This window comes from Sceloporus occidentalis, unplaced genomic scaffold (genome assembly GCF_023333645.1).
Source record: "Sceloporus occidentalis isolate IW3139 unplaced genomic scaffold, rSceOcc1.0.p SCAF_1, whole genome shotgun sequence".
Lineage (NCBI taxonomy): Eukaryota > Metazoa > Chordata > Lepidosauria > Squamata > Phrynosomatidae > Sceloporus > Sceloporus occidentalis.
In genome coordinates, this window is record NW_028316981.1 from 290,956,787 (window position 1) to 290,984,198 (window position 27,412).

Below are 27,412 nucleotides of genomic sequence, written 5' to 3' on the forward strand. Positions count from 1 at the left end.
ACAAATATCAGGTGCTGTTGACTTATGGTAATGCCATGAATTTCATAGGATAAGTCAAGAAGTACTCAGAGGTGGTTTTGCCAGTTCCTCTGTACAGTATAGTTGTACAATATTTCAGAGGAACTGGCAAAACCACCTCTGAGTACTTCTTGACTTATCCTATGAAATTCATGGCATTACCATAAATCAACAGACGACTTGAAGGCTGATACACACATGCAACAGTGCAGAGAGAAGGAACCAAAACAATGAAAATGTAGGCAACTTGGAATCTTGCAGATGTGTTGTACTACAGTTCCCATAATCCCTGACCATTTGCAATGCTGGTGGGATCATTATTTATTTTGGAGCATTTCAATATTGCAATTCGTTTTTAAAGTATCAAACTAATTTACAATAAAAGCTAAATCCGATAATGGAATCAGCAGCTCAACCTCCCTCCCCCCCAAAAAAACCCCAATAAAAATGATAGAATCGTTGTTGTTTTGTTGTGTGCCTTCAAATCATTTCCAATTTATGACGACCTTACACTACACTACACTATGCTGGTTCCCTAATAAAAACAATGTAACCTATTAAAACAATTAGTTAAAAAACAGGGGTAACTGATAACATGAATAATCAGGAAAATGTCAAGTTAAAGATATAGGTCTTCAGTTGATGACAATCATCCATCACTGGAGGTCAGTCTAAGATCATCCTGAACCTCATTAAACCAGAGTATGGTAAGCGATCCCTTTCCCCAATTATTTTCGGGAATTATAATTTGAAACATCTGGCCGATGTTACACCGAGTGGGTGATGGCTTCCATGTCAGTGGGTCAGAGATTCTGCTTCAGGTTTTAGGCTAAATTTTAAAGGTGCTATCCAAACTGCTGAACTGATCACTAAAACAGTTTCATCACCTTACACAGCTCCTTCAGAATTTGGATTAAAACGCAGAGTGAATTCACTGAGATGGAAATCACAAACTTGCCACTGAAGGCTGGCCATTCCCTTAATGAACTGGAATTACTGTACATGGAAAAGTTAAAGCACTTGGGATTTCTGTGTTTGAGGAAAAGATGGCTGGCCAGTGGCCAGACAGGGAATGATTAATGATGAATATTATGAGGAAAGAGGCTCCTAAGAGATCATCACTATGATAATTTTTTTCCTTTTCTTTGTCAGAGCATCAGGTTGCTTTTAGCACAAAACAAAGAAACACCTCTTCATACTCTTCAAAATCAGCATATGAAATTAACCTAGTGGTGTAATGGCAAATGTTGATGTGGAAACACTCACATGGACAGACAAAATGACCAACAAATGGGTCTTGGAGCAGATGGATGGACTCTATTAAAGAGATAATGAGTATGAGTTTGCAGAAACTGAGCTGAGCAGTAGAGGACAGAGGGTCTTGGAGATGTCTCATTCGCAGGGTCACCATGGGTCGAGATATGACTTGAGGGCAGTTAACAACAACAATGGCAACCCTATCATGGGATTTTCTTCACAAGATTTCTTCAGAAGGTGTTTGCCATGGACATCCCTTGAGGTTGAGAGAGTGTGACTTGCCCAAGGACAGTGGTTCCCATGCCCAAGCCAGGATTCAAACCTCGCTCTCAAGTGCTCAAACCACTACATCACAGTGGCTTTGTAGCTGTGATAGCTCCCAGCACTCTTTGGTAGAGAAGTTTAGAGACTTTGGAAAAAAATTACAAATCCCAGGATCCCATAGGCTTGGAGTTACAGCATTCAAAGTAGCCTGAAACTGCATTCTTTCTACAGTGTAGATGCCTCTTAGTCCAGGGAACAAGGTTTGGCATCTTGGACCCAAACCTGGCGCAGAGTGGCTGCTTATGTTGCCCTGGGGGAGCTTTGGTCCAAAACACACTGCAGAAATAATCCAATTTGGGACTGCTTTAACTGCCCTGACTCAATGCTAGGGAAATCTAGGAACTGTAGTTTTGTGAGCAACTGAGTCTTCTCTGTCAGAGAGCGATGTTGCCACAAAAAACCCTACAATCCCTAGGACTCCCTAGCACTGACCCAGGGTAATTAAAGTGGTCTCCAACTGCAAAGTTGTTTTGGACCTTAATGCATTAATTTCATTTGTACGCCGCCTTTCTTCCAGAAGGGACCCAAGGCGGCTTACAGCCACCCAGGCAGGAGAAAAGTTCTATTCTTGCCGCTGCTGCTGCTGCTGCGCCGCCTTCCTCCTCCTCTGCCTCTGAGTCCGCAGAGCCGCTGGCGATTGGCTGGTGGTCCTCGTGACGTCACCCTCCCGGCGATGAGCCTTTCAAGAAGAGCTGGAGGAGGGCAGGGTTGAGCCTCGATCAGCCACTAGGGGCACTGCGGAGTCCGGTGCCCACCTTTTTGGCAGTGCGCTTCCAGCCTCCTCTGGACAGAGATGATGAGCGGCTGCTGCATCTTCTCTTGGCGGCTCCTCCTCATCCTCATCGCCTTGGGTCTCCTGGATGCCAATAGCACCCCAGGTAAGGCGTTTCTTCCCCCTCCTTCTTTCGTTCTTTTGATGCGATGCAGCCAGGGGTGATGCCTGGGTCTGCTCCAGAAGGGAATCAAGTCACCTTGAGAAGGCTGGCTCCAAGGAGGAAAAGCTATAAAAACACTCCATGTTATCATGATTGTCCCCAGCCAGGAGATGGAGGGACAGATGATTTAGCATTTTATTTTATTGTATTTATTTGTTTTGGAGGGGAGAGGGATGCTTTTAAAAAAATTGTATTTATAATGTGGTTAGTTTAGTGTCTGATGTAATTATAATGTTGTTATTTTAGTTTAGGTAAGGGATCACGGATATGTGATTTTGACTATGTTGTATTATGTGTCTGATAAATTTTGTGTAATCCGCCTTGATACTTCGGGAAAAGGTGGGAGATAAATCATAGAATCATGAAGAAGCCACAAGGCCCATCCAGTCCAACCCCCCTGCCATGCAGGAACTCTCAATCAAAGCATACCCAACATATAAATAATACTAATAATACTAATAATAATAATAATTTATATGTCGGGTATACTTTGATTATTATTATTATTATGCTTTGAGCTTGGGTGCTTGCTTTGATTGCAGTCACCCACTGTGTCAAAAGAGAAAAAAGGATGGGGAGCATTATTGGAGAGCCCTAGAATGTGCCCCACAAACTGGCTATGCCTGGCAGAGGTGCCAGAGATCCCTAAACTTTGCCCCTCTCCTCCTTTGACCAAATTCCTTTTCTCTTTGCAAAGGGGACTAAAAAAAATAAAATAAAATTTCCCCTCTCTCTTTCTACTTTGCTTTTTTAAAAAAATAAAAGGAAATAAATGGAAATGCTAGTGGGCAATGCGGCGGAAGAAGCAAGCCAGAGTTTTTGTGTTGTGTTGTGATCAGTGGTTTGGGTAACTTGGGGATGCTGGAGGCATCATTTCCCTTTGGCATTAACCGAGCCGATTATCTCAGTTAGCCTTAGTTGGCTGCCTTTACCTACATTGACACTGGGCTGCTAAGGACTAAGCACTGTCAGGTGCCTTCAGTGGGGCTTACTACCAGAGAAAGATTGTGGCCTCAAGTTTTACTTTACTTTCTTTTCACAACTCTGTGGAGTCTATCACATGAAGGCGATCGGGAGTTTATCCCATGAATATCTTGGGGAAATTGCATAATTACGATTTCACACGACATTGCACAAATCCCACCATTAAAGTGGCCACAGAGAAGCATTAACGTGCATCTTTTTTACTTTCTAGGATTTCAGTGACAATGCATTTCCGATATCACTTTATTTGCGCAATTGCGTGTGATAATCATTCGTGCGATTACTCGCCATTTTCGTTTTATTTGTGGGATGCTTTAAATGCACTTTAATCTCTCTTTCAGGCTGAAGTTAGTGATAAACTCCTGTGAAAGTTACCTGAGAAAAGGAGTGACTCTGGGAGGGAGGCCCCCCTCAAAGAAAAATTCAGCCTCCCCAAGAACATTTCCTTCAGTCCCACAATTTTTTACAGAGCCAGAGTGGCATAGTGGTTTGAGGGTTTCTTCGACAGGGAATCGAACCCTCTTCTCCAGGGTTGCTCAAACCACTAGACTATGCTGGCTCTTGTAAAACAACAAATTCCAGGATCCTGTGATTCAAGTGTTGGATTCTGACTCTGGAGACCAGGATTTGATTCCTGCTCAGCCATGAAACCCACTGGGTGACCTTGGGCAAGTCACATGCTCTCAGCCTCAGGGGAAGGCAATGGCAAAGGCAATCCTCTTCTGAATGAATATTACCAACTAAACCCCATGATAGGTCTTTAGCCTCCCCTGCCAAAGAGTACTGGTACTTTCCCAACTAGGAAGACACTGTGATGTAGTGCTTTGAGCTCTGGAGATTGGGGTTCGAATCCTGGATGAGCTTGGGCAAGTCATATGCTCTCAGACCCAGGGGAGGGCAATGGTAAGCCTCCGCTGAACAAATCTTGCCAAGAAAACCCCATGATAGGTTCACCTTTAGGATCACCATAAGTTGGAAGTGACTTGAAGGTGCACCCATACATTTCTAGCATTGTAGAGAATAAGAAAATCACTCACACCTAGAACTTGTATTTGCTGTGCTTCCCTTCCCTTTGGTCACTTCACCTTCCTTTTTCTTTAAATGCTTGAATTATATTTCTAAAAGCTGAACCAAAGTTTCAGGTTACTGCAATGCTGGAAATTGGGGGCAGAATTATTATTTAGAAGGGGCAATGCTCTCATCCCCCCCCCCCATAATTATACCCCTTGCCCAATATCACTCAATGACTGGGTAACTCTTGCTCTTATTGGTATCAGAGCCAGTGTGATATAATGGTTAAAGTAGCTCAGAAAAAAAATCCTTGGTCTGTAACTCTATTCTGTCCAATAAAGCATGATGCGTTGTTGTTGTTGTTGTGTGCCTCCAAGTCACTTCTGATGAATGGCAACCTGTCATGGGGTTTTCTTGGTAATTTGCTTTCCTGTAAATTTCTACAGAAAAAAAAATGTGGAATTATTGATGTTTATCACACTATACTCTTAAAGTGCTACTATTCCACTTTGACTGCTCTAGCTGCCTCCTGTTGCATTCTGGGATTTGCAGTTTTAAGGAGGGGTATTTAGAATTCTCAGGCAGAGAACTCAAATGGTGATTTTGGGTCAGTCACTCATTCATTCAGGGAGATCAACTTCACATGTTGTTGTGCAATAAAGGAAGGAGGAAGGAAGTCATGTGCAATGCTTCAAACTTGTTGGTGGAAAGGCAGGGCATAAATATAACTGTTGTTGTATGCCTTCAAGTTGTTTCAGACTTATGGCAACCCTATCACAGGCCTTTCTGGGGCTGAGAGTGTGTGACTTGCCCAAGGTCACCCAGTGGATTCCCAAGGCCGAGCAGGGAATTTAACTCAGATCTCCATAGTCGTAGTCCTTTCAAACCACTATACCACAATGGTTCTTACAGAAAAAAATGTAACTGATAAATGCAGAAGTGTGACCTCACAATTTTCAGCCCAAGAAAAAAACTTATGCTTCAGCCTGAGTGGCCTCCATTCCCCTAAAACCTATGCCCTATGCATTTTGTTAGTCATTATAGTGACAAAGTGTTCTTTGTTATTTCCTTCAAACCCCCACCTCCTCCCCCTCTTCTTCCTTTTGTCTTACACTCTCCTAGAGTTATAAAGGTTCTGTGTATTTTTTGAATTTCCGGTGAAGGAGCTTAATGTGTATCTTGTGGACAAAACAACCAAGCACTTTTAAAACATGCCTCATTTGGCATACGCTTTTGTGCAGGCATCAAGTGCCTGCAATGTTGGTCCAGAAAGCAGACATTTATACACACACTGGCATGGAAGATATTTTGAAAGAATTATATATAATTCTTGTCTGTTCCAGTACTGGGGCTTTCAGGAGACAGGGAAATATTTACCGGTTTACTTTACGTGTAGAGAAGTAGAAGGGATAAGAAGCCAGAGCCAGCAATTCTTTTGGACTTCGGACCAAGATCTATGATGGGTGGGGAAATTGTGACCTGTACATTTCATGCAACCTCAGCAACTTTCCCGTGTAGCCTCAACCCCCCCCCCCATCCCCACACATGCTTGTCCAGTCCCCTCCAAAGTCCCCGCATTTCCCTGTTTGGGAGAAGGAGACCCATGAAGGTCAGTAACCAGTCTTGAAGGTATTTATGGGGAGCACAGATTGATCCCCTGTTGCTCACCCCTGTTGCTCACCTCTGGCCTATAACTAAAGGTTGAAGAACTGGTAAGTTTGGAGAAGAGACATATAAAAAGTACCATGATGGCTTTCTCCACATGTTTGAAGAGCTGTTCACATAGATGCTGGAGCAAATTTGTTTTCTGTTGCACCAGAGGGGACTACCTAAATCAAAAAGTCCATACTACATGAGAGTAGCAGTTTGAGTACATTTCAGGAGAACAACCTCTTCAACAGCAAAACAGACAGTTTCATAAAAAGACAGACTTTCCTTCATTAGACATGCCCTATGAGGAGCAGCTTTGTGAGTTGGGTGTGTTTAACCTGAAGAAGGTTAAGAGATGACATGATAGTCACACATAAATATTTTAAAGGATGTCATATTGAAGATGGAGCAAGCTTGTTTTCTGCTGCCCCAGAGAATAGGACCCAGAGCAATGGATTCAAGTTACAGGAAAAGAGATTCCCTTTCAACATTAGGAAGAACTTTCTGATGGTTAGACTTATTTGACACTGGAATATGCTGCCTCAGGATGTGGTGAGTCTCTTTCCTGGAGGTTTTGAAACAGAAGCTGGGTGGCTATCTGTCTAGAATGCTTTGATTGTGTACTCCTCTATACACACACTCTAAAACCAATTTGTGTTTTATTATGCCAAGGGAGAATGATAGTTCATGAAAGGTTTCTTCCAAATTATATCTGTTCCTAGGAGTCTTTCAAGAGCCACAAGATGCCCTATTTTTCCCTCTGAAGTCTTACCACAGATACCCCATTGAAAGCAATTTCATTATATGTTACATTCAAACTGAGTTTTGCACAGGCCTCATTTTGCACAATATCTATTAATCAGATTTGCATCACCACAAACTACTTGGAAAGTGTCCTCCATTCTTCCTGTCTGAAAGTGAATTGGGAAACCATATCACTAGATCACATTAATTTTTTTTTTAAAAAAGACTCTTTTTTCAAACAGGTGAACATCTGTTAGGATTAATTAGGGCCTAAATCTAGTTGTTCACCCTACACAGAGTGGGCTCACAGAATGAATGGGAACTTGATAAGTTTTATTGATTGCAATTCTAGGCCACATACAGACAGGCCAAAATAAATCTGCTTTGGGTCACTTTGGAGGTATGCTGTTTAAATGATGCATGCCAGGACTGGAGCATGGCTTAGGCATGGCTTCCGGACTCTTAGAATGCCTGCATCATTTAAACAGCATACCTCCAAAGTCATCCAAAACAGTTTTATTTTGGCCTGTCTGTATGGGGCCCTAGTTATGACAAGTGATAGCTGTGATGTAGTGAATCCAGGTTTGTTTCTGAACTTTTAAAAGATGTATCCAAGGGTGCATCTGCACTGTAGAAATAATGCAGTTTGACACCACTTTAACTGCCATGGCTCCATACTACAAAATCCTTGGCTTTATAGTTTTGCGAGGCATCAGCACTCTTTGGCAGAAAAGGCTAAAGACCTTGTAAAACTACAAATCCCAAGATTCCATAGAATAGAGGTACAGCTTTTGAAGTGATGTCAAACTGCATTGTTTCTGCAGTGTAGATGCACCCCAAGATACTGAACCTATTTTGGGGATCAGGTCCAGCACCTTGGATAGATCCTTAGTTCAGATTAAAAACCAAGATGGATCCAATGATATTGAAGGCATCAGCTACCACTGGTTGTGAGCTGGATTTAGACCTAAAGGTTGAATGTTTATTAAGTTTCATTGCACATTTGATACTCTTCTTGCTATGAATGCCTTGGAGAACAAACAGCAGTTGACAAACAGTAACTAGGGAGATTATCGCACTGCGTTCTGAGAACGTTCTCATCACGTGATGAGAACGGAACGCATTTGAGTATACCGCACGTATGTGTTCCAATCGGGTTCTCAGAACGTTTAAATGTGTTCCAAATGTGTTCCAGGAGGGTACAGATATGAATGTGTTCCCAGAGAGCTGAAACGTGATGAGAACGTTCCAACAGAGGTGTGTGCGATATTCTTATCTGTTCTCAAATCCGTTCTCTCATTCCTCCGTCTCCTGATTGGCTGAAAGAATGACAGGCAGGGAGGGAGGCAGGCAGGTGAGCGACTGCAGTGAGGGAAGGTGTGTGTGTGTGAGGGGGGAAAGAAGGAGGGAGGGAAGGGAGGAAAGTTGGGACAAGTGAGAGAAGAGGAAAGAAGGGAAAGAGAGAGAAAGAGAGAGGGAAACAGGGGGTCCAGAGCAGAGAGCAAGAGGGAGAGGGTCTGGCTGCTTCTGCGGGGGCCTCTAGTGTCATGTCCAGCGGGGCTTCTGTGCTGGCAGCCTGCAGGAGGCAAGGATGGCAGGGATGCCCAGGACCTTCTCCTCCTTCCCTCCAGGAAGGAACCCACAAAAGCTCCTCTGTTTGGAGCAACACACAAAAGCAAGCAAACAACTCCCAGAATTCCATAGCAAAGAGCCAGACAAGAATTAAAGCAGGGAGGGAAGCTCACAGGCCCCACCTGGAATATTGTGTCCAGTTCTGGGCACCACAATTCAAAAAGGAGCGTGTCCAAAGGAGGGCGACTAAAATGGTGAAAGGTCTGGAAACCATGCCCTACAAGGAACGACTTAGGGAGCTGGGGATGTTTAGCCTGGAGAAGAGAAGATTAAGAGGTGATATGATAGCCCTGTTTAAATATTTGAAGGGATGTCACATTGATGAGGGAGCAAGCTTGTTTTCTGCTGCTCCAGAGACTAGGACCCGGAGCAATGGATGCAAGCTCCAGGAAAAGAGATCCCACTTCAATATTAGGAGGAACTTCCTGAGAGTAAGGGCTGTTCAACAGTGGAACACACTCTTTCCTCAGAGTGTAGTGGAGTCTCCTTCCTTGGAGGTCTTTAAGCAGAGGCTGGATGGCCATCTGTTGGGGATGCTTTGATTGTGATTTCCTGCATGGCAGAATGGGGTTGGACTGGATGGCCCTTGTGGTCTCTTCCAACTCTATGATTCTATGATTCTATGAAGGCACACATTACATGCGCACACACACAGGAGGCAAAAGGCTGACAAGCAGCCAAAATGGGGAATTGGGATGACAGCAGAGGACTCTTCTTTTCTAACCGGTTTAAAGAGCTGCTATGGCTGCCGGGGCTCTGCCCTTGGCCCAGTCCCCTCCCTGGCAACTTGCTTTTCTTTGGCTTGAAGAGACCTGCATGGAGCTCCTCCTTCTTCCCAACCTTGCAAAGGAGGTTTGGGATGTAACTTGCAAGGCTCATCTCTCCCCATTTCTCTTTCTCCCTGCCTTCCTCCCGATCCCTCCTTCTTCCCTCCCTTCCCTCCCTCCTCCTTTCCCCCCTCTCTCTCACACACACACCCCTTCCCTCACTGCAGTCGCTCGCCTGCCTGCTTCCCTGCCTCCCTGCCTGTCATTCTTTCAGCCAATCAGGAGACGGAGGCGGCCTTGGTGGAATATGTTCTCGGAACGGTTTCAGGAATCGCTGTGCGGTAAAATGCAGTTCTGATCACGTTCTGATCACGTTCTAGTTTACTAATGCAGTAATATCTGTTCCAGGAAAGTTCTCATCCCGTGATGATAGGAACGTTCTCAGAACGCAGTGTGATAATCTCCTAGATTTGAAATTGCTAGCATACCAGGGTCATTTAAAACATATGGTTAAGTCTATACTAAGGCCTACATCCAATTAGACCCAACAAAACTAGATCTGTTCAATCCATGGAGCTAACATGTTGACTTAAGAAGTGCCCTTTAGTTTGTTTGGTCTACTCCAGTTGGAGCTGACAACTGGATTTAGGCTCAAATTAGTCATAGTTAGACTAACATTCTATATACCAACATATCTATTTAATATTTTAAAGCTCTGATTTACTTGGCCTGATCCAGCAGGGTTTCTCTCTGCACATACACCTTAAGAGAACAGGAAGAGATCAGGCCAAAGGCTTATCTCATTCAGTGTTCTATTTTCACTTTGGCCTATGGAGATCCCACAAATAGGTCATGGGTATGACCTATTTGGGCATTCCTAAAGCTGCCCATCCTCCCACTAAGGCTTAAGTATAACCATACTAAAATAATAATTGATGGTTTTGTCCCTGATACAGCACCCCCCATACATTTTTTTTGAAAAAATGAATTTTTCATCCTTTTTTTGTATTTCAAGATGGATGTTGTAAGATCCAATGTGTTCAGGCCGTGGTTGTTCTTCCAAAGATACAATAATGTCTGCAGTTTTAGGAATGCCCAAGATAATCTTGAGAACTAGTAGCCACCATGGGTCTTTATGTTGCACTAAGGCAGTAATCAATAAACCAATGAATAAAATATTTAATTATATAGCATCATGATCCAATTGTTCCAATGTAAATAATGTCCTGAGCATAAATATTTTGTCCTAAATCCAGTTCTTGGTCCCAACTAAACTAGACTAATTGAATCAAAGGAAGATATAAAGTGTTGATTTACCAAATTCCTACTGATTCTATGGGTCTAATTAGTATTAACACTGTGATTCAAATCATTAAAAGAAAATAAATTAATATTATTTTTATTATTTTATTTTATTTATTAGAGTACAGTACTTATACCCTGCCCTTCAGCCTTAAAGGCTATCAGTAGTACTATTCTACATTTTTTCTCACTTTTCTCAATTTATTCAAATACTGTGACCCAAGACAGCTCACAGCATGATTAAAAAAAACAAACAATCTGAAATATTAAAATACAGGTAAAAAAATTAGCATATTAATTCAACAGGCAAATTAAAAACAATTGGAAAACACAAGGAGGGTGTGGGAAGTACTATACAGATACAGCAACAGTATTAAAGGCCTTCTTCAACACCCAGTCAGCTGCCAAAGGTCCGCTTGAATAAAAAGGCCATTGCCTGCCAAGGGAAGGACAACCCTGTGATTTATTATTTTGTGCAACACATTGAGCTGGAGTGTGGAGGGCATGAGCCAATTGAAAAATACAAGCAAAACATTACAAATTCTGATATACATTTTTATGGAAAAATTAAGTCCTGCAATTGCTAAAATGTGAAGGTTGCTGCTATGTTTCTGAATTACTGAAAATTCTGGCTAAGAGGTAGGTTCTCCCCTTCTTTCCCCCTGTATATTGCCCATGAATGGACATTCATAGTTATATAATCCATGAATCAGTGGTGCTGGTACCTTCCATGGTAGTATAATAAATTCACTTGAGGCTTTGGTCTGACCTTTAAGAAATTGATACAAGATACTGAATGTAATTGGTAAAACAGGTTCAACACCTTAGATAACTCCTTTAACATTGGGAATAAAACCCAGAATGGCTTATTCCACTACCCTGGAAGCAATAGCCATCATTGCCATACATAGACCCATGAGTTGTCCAAGATGATATGAGTTCCTACATTTTGTGGAAACATATTTCAAGTTTAGACTTATGTTTGTCTAGATCTTGTAGTTCCAAAACATACTGCAGAAATAATGCAGTTTGAGACCGTTTTAACTGCCCTGGCTCAATGCTAGGGAATCCTGGGAAGTGTAGTATATTTTCACACCAGAGTGCTTTGATAGGGAAGGCTAAATGTCTCACAAATGACAGTTCCCAGAATTCCCTAGCATTGAGACAGAGCAGTTAAAGTGATGTCAGACTGGATTATTTTTGCAGTGTGTTTTGGACCTTAGATGAATAATTATGTTGGTAATTATGTTTCAGATGTATAATTTGAATCCCATTTTGGGAGAAAGATGGGATATAAATCTAATAAATAAATAAATAAACTAATGCATAAGTCTAGACATTTTAGTTAAAAAAATGACTAAAAATAGTGGGTCAATTTATCCATGAGTCAATGTAAGTATGGTATAACTCTTTTCACACACACAAAAAGGAACCATCCCCTTCTCTGAGTAGAGTGGCAAAAGGCAAGAGCTTAGTCCATCTGGGAGCATCTAAATGTAGCACAGACCCTTTCTACTCTCTTTACCATGGTTCTGCTTCTGACCTTTTTGAATGCCTGGGTGGGCACATGACACCTCTTTGGTGCTTCCACTCAATGGAGTGCCAAGAGTAATTAGTCTTTGAAAGATCTGAATAAGACATTTTTGTATGTTTGTCAGCTTTTCCGGGTTAAAAATCAGGCAAAGTTATAAGCGTAAATTTAAAGGCTTTAATCACTGCTAATTTGCTTTGCTTTATCTTGTCATTCTTTTTGACATCCATGCATTTTCTTAGTCCCATCCACAACTGTTCACCTTCCCCTGCCCACTTAAGACAACCAACATTTACCATAGTTCCCCTGTAATCCATCCATCACAAACACTCGTGCTTGCCAGAATTTTGTACATTCTTTTGCACTGTTTTCCTTTGTTTCATCCTATTATTATTGTTATTATTTATTTTATTAATCTATATCCTGCCTTCCTCCCAGTACAGGGGCACAAGGCTGCTTAAATCATTTGTTACATGCCCCTAAGTTTTACCCTTGACTTTTCCATGGATGATATCAAAATCCATAATTTTGGCACCAAAACCTGCCCTCAATTTATAGATTAGGTCAATTTATAATCGAGTATTATAAGGTAAATAAATAAATATAGTCTAGAAGGGTTTTTTTAAATGTAAATTTGTTTTATCTGTTTTTAGCTTTTGTTTGTTTTAAAATCAGTTTTATATTATTTTATAGTGGTGTTTTTAAATCTATGTTTGCAACTATTTCCTGGTATAATTTTAGGATCTCTTCAGGAGCTCTTGCTAACATGAGAGACTCCCGCAATCTAAGATTATTTTCTGTGTTAAGCAATGCAGTTACCATACTTTCTACCCTAGTAGACCATCTCACTCTAGGTGCTCATGTGTCCAGTTCAGTAGTCAGCAATGGTTCGTAATCTGCATGAACAACCTGATTCTGAACAGAAAAAGATGCCATTAAAGGGAAATGGTCACTCTCTTTTACACGCCCAAATTTTAAAACTAAACACCAGGTTTAATAGCTCATAAGACACAATAAAATAATTAGTAGTAGAAGCTCCATGTCCAGTCAAAAATATATATTCTCCAGGCTTATCTCCCTCCATTCCACCATTAAGTAGAACTAAATCTAAACCATTTATCATCTTAGAGAGATAAAGCCATGAGATATTACAAATTAGGTCTTTGGACTGCCTATCAGGAATTAAGTGGGCCTTTTCTACATCAGGTGGAAATTCACTGAAATGGTTATAGAGAGCATCATTTTGACCAGTTCTGGCACTGAAATCACCTACCAATATAGATGCATTGGGATATAAGGAAGACATTCTACTAATAATTTTTTGTAATTCAACCCATCTGTACTTGTTTTGATATTTATTCTGGAGTGGTATAAACATTAATTGATAATATAGAACTAGTTTGAAACTTAATAACCAATGATACTGCAGTATTAGCAAACTGGAAAAACTGATGAATTTTAGGTATCTTATTTGCTGGCAGACTAGTGCCCAGTAGTAACAACAAGGGTGGCCAATTTTTGCGCAACAGCAATGGTCTGTCGGCGTAAGATGGTTTATTAAAAGTTCATAATATTTTTTAGTCTGAAGTCGAAGGCTTTCATGGGCGGCATTCATAATTTTTTATGGGTTTTTCAGACTATGTAGCCATGTTTTAGAAAAGTTTCTTCCTGACGTTTCACCAGCATCTGTGGCTGGCATCTTCAGAGAATGCTTGCCTGGAAAGGAGTTGGATATATATATTGTGTGACCTGGAAAGGCAGGAGTGATTTGCATGTGTATAGTTCTGTTGCTAATGGCAGGCCTCAGGGTGGGAGGGTCTGCAAAAGAGGATTAGTGTCTGCTTGATTAGTACTCATTGTCTGCTGGGAAACCCCTGACCCTGGGAGATTTCTCATTTGCATTTGTTGAGTCTTACTCTTGCTATTTTTCAGGACTGGTAGCCAAACCTTGTTTACTTTAAGGGTTTCCCTCTTTCCTGTTAAAATTGTCCAGGTGTTTGTGGATTTCAGTGGCTTCCCTGTGCATCCTGACATGATAGTGGTTGGCATGGTCCAAAAACAATATTCTACTAACAACAGATTACATATGGATTGTGGTAGGGTTAGAGAATATTGGAAAGAATATAGTTATTTCATTTTTATATGTTGTAGCAAAAGAGGAATGCTTTATTTTTCTGCAAAGACATTGTTCTCTCTACTTCCATTCCAATATCTTTTTATCAGAGAAAAGACTTTGCAATTGAAGACGTGTATTTCCTTCCCCAGCCTCTCATAAAAACAGTGACTGTGTCCCACTTTCCTCAGAAAATGCAAAAGCTTAATTTATGGTAGGTTTTAGTGCTGGAACAATGTGGTTTCATTAAGCAGAGTCACTAAAAATAGATTCTAAAGCAGGGGTGGGAATTGTAAAGCTTAGTTTTTGTGGGCCCTTCCTGCCCCTCTCCCACAAATCTGGAGTGTGCAAAACAAGATTATTGCTGCCCGTAGAAGTATTCATGAGTAGATATTCTAAGGTTCAACTACCCCCTATGCCTTGTTTGGATCACCCCACCCTAAATGTATTTCTAGAAAACAGAAAATTGCTTACAACTATGTCAAGTTTTGTTTTGTTATCTTTTTTTGGTGGTGGTGGGGATAATACATCCCTTCGTCAGTTGCAGGGAAGAAGCATAGTACTTGGACCCCTAGAATTTTCCTACCCATTTTTTGAACACAGTTGCCAGACTGAAAACTGGAGATGTGTCCTATGCCTTTAATGACTGTGTAGAATGGAGGATTTCAGTAGGAGTTGCTGGTCACACAACCAGGCAAAAAAGAGCACCAGCTCGAATTTTCTCTTTTACATAACTATTAAAGGTATAGGAATCCTTTCCAGTTTTCAAACTCGCAATCTTTATTTGGAGGGCAAAGCATTCCTTTAATAGAGTAAAAGAGCTATACAGTTGCACAAAAGATCAAAATAAATAACAAGATCTCCAGGGTAGATGTCATTAAATTTAGTCAGCTTTACATACAGCTCTGGACATACTCAGTATTCCCTTCCCATATCACAGTATACGGGGAGATTTTATTAAGCAGCTGTTGTTGTTTTTAAAGCGGCTGTTGCTTTGTAAAAAAAACAACAACACTAAAAACCAAATAAACCCTAAGAATGAGAAGTATCTCAGAGTTCTAACATTGTTATGCAGTTTCAATGAAATGTCATACCTCTAGTCAGTGTTTCAGTAGCATCTAATCTGAATTTGTTTTTCTTGGTTCACTGATTAAATTGTTTGTGTTCATTTTGCTCCACTTGAATCCAAAAGCTAGGACTGGGGTGCATTTGGACACCAGGCTGTAACTTAAACATGATTTGGAGTAAGTTTAGAACTCTGTTCCAGTATGCACTACATATGTAGCTTGTTAAAATATTAACAGTGATATATTCATTCATTCATACCAGGGCCTTTTATCCAGATCCTTACTGTACATATAGCCTTCTTTCCATCATTATCCACTCCTCTTATCATCATTATCATTTTGTGTGTTAATTATAGGATCAGAAAGCATGTGGCTCTCCAAATGTTGGACTAAAGTTTCTATCAGTCCTAATCACCATGGACAGTTCTGATAGATCATAGGTCTTACAGTCCAACAATATCTGAATGACCACAGTTTTCCTTTCCTGATGGAATTGCCTAAATGACAAAAGAGAATAAACAAACAAACAAACAAACAAAAAACACACACACAACCCCCCACATCCTCAGTAGTGATCAAATACCATATTTTGATTGATCTGTTACCATTCTGATGTATTTTGAGTTCTTCCTGTAGTCCACTGAACTCTTAAGGAAATAATATATGAATTAGTCTCATATGGTCTTTGATTTCATTTTTTAATTACTCATCCCTCGCCTAAAGATGATTCATAGGTTATGTCTGAAATGTACTTGCTTCATAGAACATTAAATAAAAGTTTGGTGTGCATATTTGACCTAGCTCCATTACACTTAGAGGTCCTGTCTAAATGTTTTGACATGAAGAATACTCATGTGAGTGTGTGTGTTGGGGTGTGTGTGGTATTTTCAAATGATATTCATCCCTGTGAATCCTTTAGGCTTGCTCATCCTTTTATCCTTTATGAGGGCTATCTGCGTCTGTATCTTGTATCTGGAATTATCAGTTTGCCCATTTCTTTGTTTACTTATTACTATTATTGCTCTTTGCTGTCAACTTCAATGTATGACCACGCAATGATTTAGAGAACTCCTAGAGCCCTGTTCATGTCTTGCACACTCAGGGCTGTGACCTTTTTTACTGATTTAATTCACTTGTAATGTAGTCTTCCTCTTTTTCCTACTGTCTTCCAAGCATTATTGTCTTTTCAAATGAATCATGTCTTCCCATGATATGTCCAATTTACAGCAGCCTTTGTTTAGTCATTTTAGCTTCTAGTGAGAGTTCAGGCCATTTATTTGTTTTTTAGCAGTCCAAAGTATTCATAAAACTTGTTCCCATCACTGCTTATCAAATGAGCTGCTCTTCTTCCTTATTTTCAAAAGAGTTAATTTTGTTGCCTTGTTGACATTAACAAACACATACATATAAAACCATAAAAACTATAAATCAGCTGTATAGATTTGCAAGGGAACAGTTGCCTGGTAACATCATGGGCACCAGCCAATGGATGCCACATATCCAGCTTCTTCTACAAACTTGCATTAAAAAAACAAAACAAAAAACAAAACAAAAACAGGAAATTGGCCTGGAAACCAAACACTTAATTTGGACTGAATGCAGTAGGGCATTTCTGGAGCATCTCCTTGTCTTAAACGTCTTGTGTCTAGAGCTACAGAAAATCAGAACCAACTGTTTTAAGTTTGTACTTCTTACTATTCCTGTTTGTGTATTTAGCAATGGATATGGTGGCTGGGGATAATGGGAGCTACAGTCCTACACATCTGAAGAAGATCAGCTTGAAGAAGCTTGGCACATAACATTACTCACTATTCTTTCACAGACAGCATTGCTCAACTGTGGCAATTGAGGAAGTCACAGCATACTGGAAGCCACAAACAAGTTTCTGTTATTTGGCATAGCACTATGAGTCAGATTAGCTTTGAAATACTGATTTTAAATATTTGGGGACAAAAATGGGGAAAAAAAATTTTTTGATCCCTTGGGGGCTCTAAGCATGATAAAAATGGTATGGGAAGGCCACATACAGCCTGTGGGTCACACCTTGCCCACTCCTGGTCTAGCTGAATGACCTGCTGAATTCATGACCTGCTCCAAAGTGAAACCAAGAATTCAGTCCCAAAGTTTATGTGTTCCCCTTCTCCCGTTCCATCCCATTCTCCTTTCTGTTTGGTATCTTTTGCATTAAACCCTACAGGCAGAAACTGTAAGATTTTTAAATCTGTGAACCCCTCAAGGAGCATTTTGGAATGGACAGCGGGATAAAAATCTGACAAATCAATGTGGAAAATAAGACTCTACAGAGCTACTCATTTTCAACAGGGATGAGCAAAGAATGGCCAGTGGGTGGCATGTGGCCTCTGGACCCCACTTCTATGATCCCTGAAACCCACTACCTGTCAATCCCAAACCCCAGTCCCCCTTAAAAAACTACAGAGACAGCTTGACACATGCATGAAAACACACAATAGTCCAGAGGAAAGTATCAGGCTAATTTAATTTCCTAGTCATATTGACAAAGGCATCATTAGCAATTATGATCTCAGATAAGACATTCTGTCTTCTTTCCACTTCGGGAACCTCGCTGAGATGATTTCATCCGTCTGGTACTGGCACAAAATGTTCTTTGTGGATTGCCAAGAGAAAAAGAGGAGCAGAAATTGTGGACATTAGACAAAGGTGAATTTCAGCAGCTGTGCCACTCCAAAACTCAAGACTGGCATCCAAAACGTCTTTGCATCCAGACGTTGCCCCTTGCAAACTCAGCACAACATTTTATTATTCTTTCCATGACTGTGCAGGAGGAGGAAGCAAAGCAAGCAAGGAGGGTAGAGCATTTGGGGCCCTTTTAAATTACAAGCACCTGCTTGACCCAGATCTTGTCTCAAGTAAAACATCCTCCAGCAGCATTTCAGGAAACCGTTTGACACAAAGTGGAGCTAGAGTGAAAGAAGCGTATGAATATTAAGCACCCTGCAGCCTAAATCCAGTTGTTAGGTAAAACAGCCCCACTGAATCAATGGAGATTCAGTAGATTTAGCCAGGACTAAGAATCGGATCAGGGATAAACTTCTAAGAGTAACATGGAATTAGAACTTCAATTAGACGCTCTGGAATTAGCAATTAGACATTCAAGCAGAGGCTCAGCAGACACAAATCTTACTTCCTTTTTTCATTTTTATCCAGCCTTTTCTCTAAGGAGCCCAGGACAGAATAAACAATTTCCCCATTCTTATCCTTGTAGGAGATACAAGAAGTGAGGTAGACAGAAAGACAGTCACTAGTCTGACATGAAAAATCAAGATCATTGGCTTGCCCACGTACCAAGATTTCATGTACAGGCCATTGATATTTCATGAGCAGGGCACTACTGTGGAGTTTATCACACAGCCATTTTTGTCCAATCCAGGCACAGGACAGGATTGGGACTCAATGGGAAAAAAACAGGTGTTATTACATGGAAAAATGCATATTTTGTTGCAGGGTGACCACAAGCTGTCCCCCAGCCATGCTTCTCCTGCTGATTTTGGTAGTATGGAAGCTTTCTGTCCCACAAAATATGCTGGCTAAATGTGGCTGGGAGACAGCTTGTGGTCACCCTGCAACAAAATACACTTTTTTTCCTGTGCAATAACACTGATTTTTCCCTGTTCAGTACCAATCCTGTCCTGTGCCCGGATAGGACAAAAATGGCTGTGTGATAAACTCCTATGTATTCATAAATCTCAGAACCTTTTCTGTGGTGGCACCACTGGTGATTCCAGTACCAATGGAGTATTGGAATACGAGAAGTAATATAATTTTGGAGAGAAAACTGGGGAAATTCCACAGTTATATAGTTTGAAAATTATTTTTTGAACTTATGGCCTTTGTTCTATATATGTGGTTCATATGTGATATTTGTTGTTGCTAATTTTTTTGTAAAAAAATAGAAATATTAAGCAAAATTGTGTAATCTGTATTGTTATAAAATATTGTCAAATATTGCTATTTTCTATCTCTCTCTCTCTAATAGATGCTACTGCGGAAACACAACATGTCAGCCAGCAAACTACAGAGAGCACTTCTAATAATGCAGCATCGCTTCCAGAAAGATCCAACACAGGTAACAACTTGTTCTTTTTACTCCAGTAAGATATAACTACTTTTCACATCTCACAGTTATGCTGTTTTTAAAGCAACAATGATGACTATACAACAGACCTATGGCCTAGATGTTGCACTATATTTTCCTATGCTGGCAGGAATTGGTGGAAGTTAGAATCTGACCTAGTTGTGGATTTCCCATAACTATGTATCTGGACATTGCAGTAACACAATGCTTAACTCAAGAAGATTTTGCTCTGACCCAGCAGGCCTCTTCATATAGTAACAACAACAACAACAATTGCAAGACCACGTTTCCTTCCTTTGTCAAAATAATCTCACTCAACAAGAGTTTACACTCTGTACTCCTGAGAAAAGAAAGATAAGCCTCAGGAATGCTTTGTGCTGTGTGTGTGTAACTTCAGCTTACAAGACTATTGTCAGTCATACAATGGGAAGTGTTCACCTTGTTCTACATTGATGGATGCACATTTTTCAGGTCAGGCCTCTGGACCAGATAGCTTTACTGTTAATGCTGTTTATGGAAAAGCAGTATATGAGGCAGCCCTTAATGAAGCAGAAACTGCACGTAGCAAAATTCTTAAAACTGCAGCTCATAGTTCATTTACATTAGAGACAGACACATGACCAACATGTCCTCTTGACATGAAACAAGAATGGGAAGAAACTTCATGGGATTTCGAGAAACTCGGCAAAATCAAGACCGAGAGGTTTTTACATTCCTAGTCTAATGGTCTCTAAGAACTTCATGTCCTTTTAAATGTCTTTGGTCCCATTTTTGGATATTCAGTGATATCAGGAAATTCTTTTTCAGTTGGCCATGCTTCCTGTGTACAATGTCTCTCGGTTACAGTTAAGGAAAGTTCAGATGTTTATGTCTCACTTTAGAGGCTTCCAGTTCAGGTTTCCTGTAATGTAGCCACTTTCTTCACTTGTGGTGGAGCTGCCTGGAAACATCTGCATAGCCACTGCAGGGAAACAGGACACGGGAGCAGATGCTACTTTCATGTAACCCAGTGGGGTGCTTTTGAAGTTCTGAGATTCCATTCTCCATTCTCCAGTTGGGCCTCTCATTGCATTGTGGAGCCATCACCCAAGGTGTTCAGCAAACAATTGCCTTTATATTATGCTCCTAAAGTAAAGAATATTCCCAGCTCCCAAACATTTAAGCTCACCTACAGGAAGAGAAGAACTTTCTCAAAACAGCAATCCAAATATTATATAAGACCTAGCTTTAAAATGAACCAGCCATCCTACAAAGAGTAATTCTATTTTCCAGCAGCCAAGGCCTAGTCTCCTAAATGTCTTCTTTTCCCTAGTAGCTTCTCATCAAGAACATAGATAGACAAGGCCAAAGTAAACATGAATATTAATACGTATGTACATAAAAGACAGATTCTTTCCCCCATAAGTAGCCTCAGGTGAAAGAACTGCAAGCTGGTTTTGGATTCTAGAAAACAGGAAATGAGAGGATAGTTAACACTTTCTGCTCTGCTAGATCCTCAACCAGAGACCTTCTTGCACTCAGAATTCATTTCTCATAGTTCCAGTTCTGCTCTCCTGGGCAGTGGCAGCTATTCACTCTCCCATTCTCAGAAATATAATACTAAATGTGATAAGACATTTCTGCTCTCCTGAGCAGTGGCAGCCATTTGTTCTCCCACTCTCAGAAATATAATGCTAAATGTGACAATACATCCAGCCTCCTGTTTAATTTGGTCAATGGATTGTGGAAGGAGAGATGTCTACAGTGACAGCTAATTATTAGGAAATGTGAGGGATTACAGTGGATCACTCAAGCAGAGTAATCACACTGGCAAGGCAGAAGTTGAACACCACTCTGCCCAGTAGGCAGAGAGAGAGAGAGAGAGAGAAGAAAATGGATGGAATTTAGAGTAATGTGGGAAGAGAGGGAGTGTGGAAACCCACACAGGAAGGCACATAATGCAAAGTTAGTGAGTATAGGCATGCAGCGGTTATTAACTCTAACACTAATTTCCAGTGAACATTTGTTAAAATTGAGCACATATTTGTATTTGTATTTGTATTTGTATGCATAAACTTAAGTGCAGATCTTGGTATTTCTATTAGAGGAGGAAATCTGGTAGATCCTAATGGGAAAGATCTCTGCTGGAGAAGAACTGTCTCTCAGAGTAGACAATACACAACATTTGGCTCAAAACACACAAATGTATGTGGCAGCTACCTTGTTGTTGTTCTTGATGTATGTCTTCAAATGGTTTCTAACTTACGGCAACGCTGAGGTGATCCTGTCATAGGGTTTCCTTGACAATATTTTTTTCAGAAGGGAGTTTGCATTTCCCTTCCTTTGAGGCTGAGAGAGTGTCACCTGCCCAGAGTCACCCATTGGGTTTACATGGTTGAGCAGGGATTCAAACTCAGGATTCAAACTAATACATTATGCTGGCTCTTGGCAGCTTCCCATGTACCTGTTATTAAGCACATTTCAGGCCTACCAAGCAGATTCTCCCCATTGTCAATGCTATGCTCACAATAACCATGGTAAGGAACTTAGATTGGGAAATCTAAGGTTAGCAGTAACTAGAGTCAGCAGTGACTGGTTGTTCTGTCAGTGAAGTCATGAATCTGCTCTGAGTTTTACTCCAAACTTCAAAGGAGATAAAAAAGCAGCAAGGTTTTTTTTTAAAAGCTAGTTTTCAACATTGTGTTATTGTTTCATGGTCAGACTAGAACGAGATTTGGTTGACCACCTCCATTACATCAGAGCCACTACTTGCTACTGGGATGACCCTTTATTGAAGTTTGTGTCTATTTGAACTCTTAAAAACACACCAGATTTGGCTTGGCTATCTCCAGATATGGCTGCGTCCTTTTTACATTTGATGAAATGGCATTGGCCAGAGCATGTGGAAGTTATTTGTTTGGACTACAAGTCCTAAGTTGGCTAGTGGCCATGTTAGTTATGACTGTTGGATCAAAAAAGTAACTTTTGCCTCAGATGTTGCTGTCAAATAACCACAATACAACAGGTTGGAAGTAAGGCCACAACTTTATTTGCAAACAATTGGTAGGGTTGGCACAAAGCATAAGGTCAGGATCTGTGAAATCAAACAACCCGATGTTGTCTGATTATCCAAACCTGGCACCCACCAGGTGCTTGGGATGACCTAGGGGCTATGGAACACAACTTGACCACAAACATTGTCTTGTGTTCACAAATTCACTAAGCCCCTAGTCACCAGGAGGCGCTCCCGCATTCTGGCCCCTGCAATGGCCAAACGCCTGCCCTATTCGCCCCCGGGTACCTATTGACTCCCAAACCAGAGCTCCATAGCCCTGGTACAACACCGTGCAGATCCTGGCCTATGCTACCGCCAAAGTTGTGACAAAAAAACACCCACAAAACAGCGGTGGGCGGGCGGGAGAAGCTCAAAGTCTTTCTCCCTTCCTCAGCTTGGCTCCGCTCTGCTCGAAGCCAAGCGCCAACTGAGGAGTGGGGCCGGCAACGTGGCCTAAAATAGGCTTAGGCCCCGCCCATATTGCATGCTGTGCGGAGCCCCTCCTCCAAGGCCACCCAACCAATGGGCAGCCCTGGAGGACCGGAAGCTCCGCACCAATGAGCCCGGCTCCCAGAGCGTCGCAGAGTGATGGGACCGCCCCATCCGCTCCGTGCACCAATAGGGAGCCGGAGCAAGCCCCAGTGCACACTGGGGCTTGTAGTTCCAGCTGCTTCTAGCGGCAAAATGGTCTGCCTGCCGAGTCAGGCAACCGTTTTTTTCCTAAGCTCTGGCAGCACCAGGTGTTATATGTCAGAAAATATACTTGAGAATAGAAGTGCCCATGTGCATACAAGGGAATCTATGTAAGGTAAGAAGTGGATGCACCAGCAAAGGTGGATGTGATGGAGCTGGAGTACAGCATATTCCCAATATTTGTCCACAAAGAGGATAATCGTAATGCCTGAAGAGGATTGTGAATGAAATAAAACGTGTGCTGAGAATTAGACCATATATGAAGCAAAGTTTGAGTGAGCATTTTTTGGTAAAATTATTTTTTCCCTTGAAGTCCTTTTGTTTTCAGTTCAATTGATTGAAAAGATTTTATACAGTACAAATTAATGCTTGACTAAATCCTAGGTAGAAGAAAATAATTCGAGTCTTATTTTTTTTCTTTTGAACAGAACTATCCACCAGCACACAAGATTTTGACCAAACTGCGACGGCGTCTTCCCTTGTATTCAGGCTAGAGAATATTACTATAAGTGGTCAGTTTTTAACTTGTATGTTTGTTTGTTTGTTGTTGTTTTTTGTTCTGTTTTTTAAATATTGCATTGAATTTAATACTTTTTTAAGGAGGGGAGGGTACCAGGGATTTTATATGTTTTGTATTTTTAACTTTGTTAGCCGCCCCGATTGTTCTCAGAGGGGCGGGATACAAATAAATTTTATTATTATTGTTAAGTGGTATGATTTTCATCTTCATCATGAACTTTGGCTAGCAGTAGAAAAATCTATGCTTTCTCTTTTAAAAACAAATTACTAGGAAGTTTCTAAGTATTATGGAGGTAGGTTTCAAAGTATCTAGCAGTTATTGAGGTCAGTTTCAAAGCATTTGAGTAAAGTTTATTCAAATTTCAAAGAGTACTACTTCAGGAGACTACTTGCAGTGAAGGCTGAACGGTATTAGTTAGTCTGTGTTGACACTGATACTTGGATTTTTGACACAGGACAATTTTTCATGTAGAACAAAACAGTGGATGTTGAACTGGCAGGCAGATAATCTTTTAATATACTTGTCTAAGGCCCTGTCCAGACTGACCTGAAAGTCTGGCCTGGGAGCAGAGTTGGGGAGTAGCGTCCTGATGACACACACCTGTCTCCACACCCCCCCTGGCTGCCATGTCACTACGTGCCACTCTGGATGGTGGACAGTATACTGGCATGCCTCCAGCACTGCGTCCAGAAGACCCAGCACCGAAGGAGCACCATATAGCCATGCCCACTTCAGCTATGGCGCCCTTTCAAGTGTGCAAAAAGGAGCCACTTTTTGTGGCTTCTTTTTGCTCCCTCAAAGGGCCAGATTGGGGCTGCGGCATGAGGTTGCCGCGGCCCCGATTCGGCTGAAGAAGGAGCGGATGGAGGCTGCCCCTTCAGGGCTGTTTGTACATCCCCTATGCCACCAAACAGACAGGGCAAATAGCATGGCTTCCAGCCACTTCAAGGGCTTGGTGTTTAGATGATGCATTACCCTGAAGTGGCTGGAAGCCACTCTATGGCTACCAAAGGTGGTCCCAAACCACTGGCAGCATTAAATCTGCTCCTGTCAGCAGCCCATTTGGGACTACTGTGGCAGCCCACTTCAGGAGTGGGCTGTCTGGTCACCATGGTCCTGGAGCAATCACAGCCAGAGTTCACTCCTTCCGGGCCATGTGCTTTGGCCCTAAGGCTAAGGGTGCATCTACACTGTAGAAATAATGCAGTTTGACATCATTTGACACAGCTTTAACTGCCATGGCTCCAACCTACAGAATCCTAGAATTTGTAATTTTGTGTGGCACCAGCACCCTGCGGAGAAGACTAAAGACTTTGTAAAACTACAAATCCTCAGATTCCATAGGACAGAGTTACAGCATTTAAAGTGTTGTCAAACTGCATTGTTTCTTCAGTGTACTTGCACCCTAAGTTTTCTCTGCAAAGAACTCACTACAGGCAGGCATGCAATAGATTGACTCACAAGACCTCTGTTTCCTGCAAACCTTTCATTTGATATCTGCTGCAAGAGTCATGGTTTTCTTCATCCCCTTTCTGGGTCCCTCCATGAAGTATCTTCCGTAAACCAGTTTGTCAAGTTTCCCCTTTCTGCCACAACAGGTAGTTTCACTCTCTTTTCTTGTCATTTTGATTACTTGCAGAGGCTGCTTTTTACTCTCTGAGAAAGAAAAAATGAACAATTTGAGGAAGATTTTCACAACCTAGCCCAGTGGCTTTGTGCCTGATTATTTTCTGAATTGATTTTGCTTTATTAAAAGGTGTATGTCCTACTCAAATGCTACCTGTAATGAAACTGAAAGACAGGAATCAAACATCAGAAAATAAAACTAATACAGAGTATAATATATACTCGATTCTACAACACTATAGAAAGGGGAAGAATCCCAAAATGTGAATATGTTAAGCATTTGTACTAAAGTTCCCATGCAGTCATGCTGACTGAGGCGGGTTACAGACCACCATTAGGGACGTCCTGAGGACGTCCCAGTTTGAAAAAGGGGCGTCTCTTCCAGACGCCCCTAACCCTATCACGGACAGAGTCCGTGACAAATGGTGGTGGCCTTTCCACACAGCTGCCGCCATATTGACGTAGCGGATGCTGTGTGTCCGCACATCGCGCCCTGGAAGTGATGCTGCGAGTGTGCGACTAGCGCCTCGTGGCATCTCTTCCGGGGCCCAGGAAGGAGCGCGATTTCCGCGCTCCTTCCTCGGAGTGTCCAGGAGCCGCGCGGTTTGGCCGCTGCGGCTCCCAGACACTGCAGGCGGAGGCGGAGCCAGACCGCCGCAATCCGGCGGTCTGTAATGCGCCCCCCTTATGGAAGATTCAGTCCCTAAACGTAACATTTCTAAGCTGTGGCTCAGAGATGCTGAAGGGAAAATTGGCAGCTGTCCTTTTTTATTATTTATTTTTTAATTAATTTCTATTTAATTTTTGTTATGTGGGGAAAAATAAACACTGTGTGACATCAACCATACACAGAAGAAACTTCAACAAAGAACAATTAACTACAAAAACTCTTTTTATTTTTGAGGTCCTTCCCTCTCCTCATACCTAGACAAAACAGGCCATGTCTAACTGGGTAGTCCATATTTCCCAGTGCAAAATGAGAGAATTCAGAAGAGCAGCATATCTCTGCTAGGTTGGAAACTGTTATTGTTCAGGAATGCAGGACAGACTTGCATCAATTTCAAGTCTATCAGTAACCCATCTCCATGTGAAGGAAATAGAGTTTAAAATTACCAGCCTAGGTTTCCACTTACTAACAAGGGCTTAAGGGTATTTATTTCCTTTCTGTTAGCTGCACCTTAATCAGAAATAAAATAATAGGTCTTATTTTTAAAAAGTTCAGAAGAAGAGGTTAAATGTAGTTATATCCCCACATTCTATTGTTATTCCTAATTTAAGTAAACCTACAAAATCTGTTGGATTTACTCACATGTTTACTCATCATTCAAACATGATTTAATGGTTCTCTCTTAGGTGAGATTAACTAATGGGACCCCACCTGTTTAGGTTTTTCTCAGTTTCTTCTGCAGTGCTGAAAACACAGCTCCATTTAGATTCTAGGTGTTATAGTCCATACAAAACCAGGTCCAAGTGAACATTTCATTAGAAAGAACAAAAATTGGCCATAGAACATGTAGGAACATAAGATGAGCCCTAATGGACCATCGAGAGGTTCATCTAATCCATCATTCTTTTTACACAGTAGCCAATTAGTTGTCTATGGGAAGCGAAAAATAGGGCTTGAGAATAAGTTGTCTATAGTTCCCATGTTCAGTTCCTGGCATCTCAAGGTTGAGCTGGAAAAGACAGCTGAAGTCAGATCTTAGGAAAATATATGCACTTTTGGAGCATGAAGCAAAACAGATGGAGAAGAACACATTGTGTGGTTTAGTGTAAGACAATTTTTAAGACACACACATCATTTCCATTTAAAAATAATGATGATGTTATGTCAGTCTAAGTCGTTTGAAGTATGGACAGATCTAACAAACAAACTTATCACACTAATTGCCTTTAAAACCTCTTCAATATTTTTATCAGAAAGTTTTTGAAACAGTAATACTTCATTTTTGAAATAGCAACACAATGATACAAAGTGTGCTGCTTATTCTTCTAAAGTTTGTGTAGCATGGGGAAGCGGAGTATGTGCGATTCACACTGGAGATGTACTTCCTGTTTCATCAAAGGAGATGAAGGCACTGAAATGAACT

At 41.2% G+C, this 27,412-nt stretch overlaps 1 protein-coding gene across 2 annotated transcripts in view; it reads left to right on the forward strand.

Annotated features, from left to right (window-relative positions):
* The first annotated feature begins 2,342 nt into the window (after positions 1–2,342).
* Positions 2,343–27,412, forward strand: part of EMB (embigin) — a 46,588-nt gene continuing 21,518 nt past the window's right edge. For both annotated transcript variants that reach the window (XM_089513265.1, XM_089513266.1), the window contains exons 1-3: positions 2,343–2,477; positions 19,351–19,440; positions 23,605–23,688. In XM_089513265.1, the coding sequence (XP_089369391.1) occupies positions 2,393–2,477; positions 19,351–19,440; positions 23,605–23,688 (259 nt within the window). In that variant the 5' untranslated portion in view covers positions 2,343–2,392. The remainder of the gene's footprint in view (positions 2,478–19,350; positions 19,441–23,604; positions 23,689–27,412) is intronic.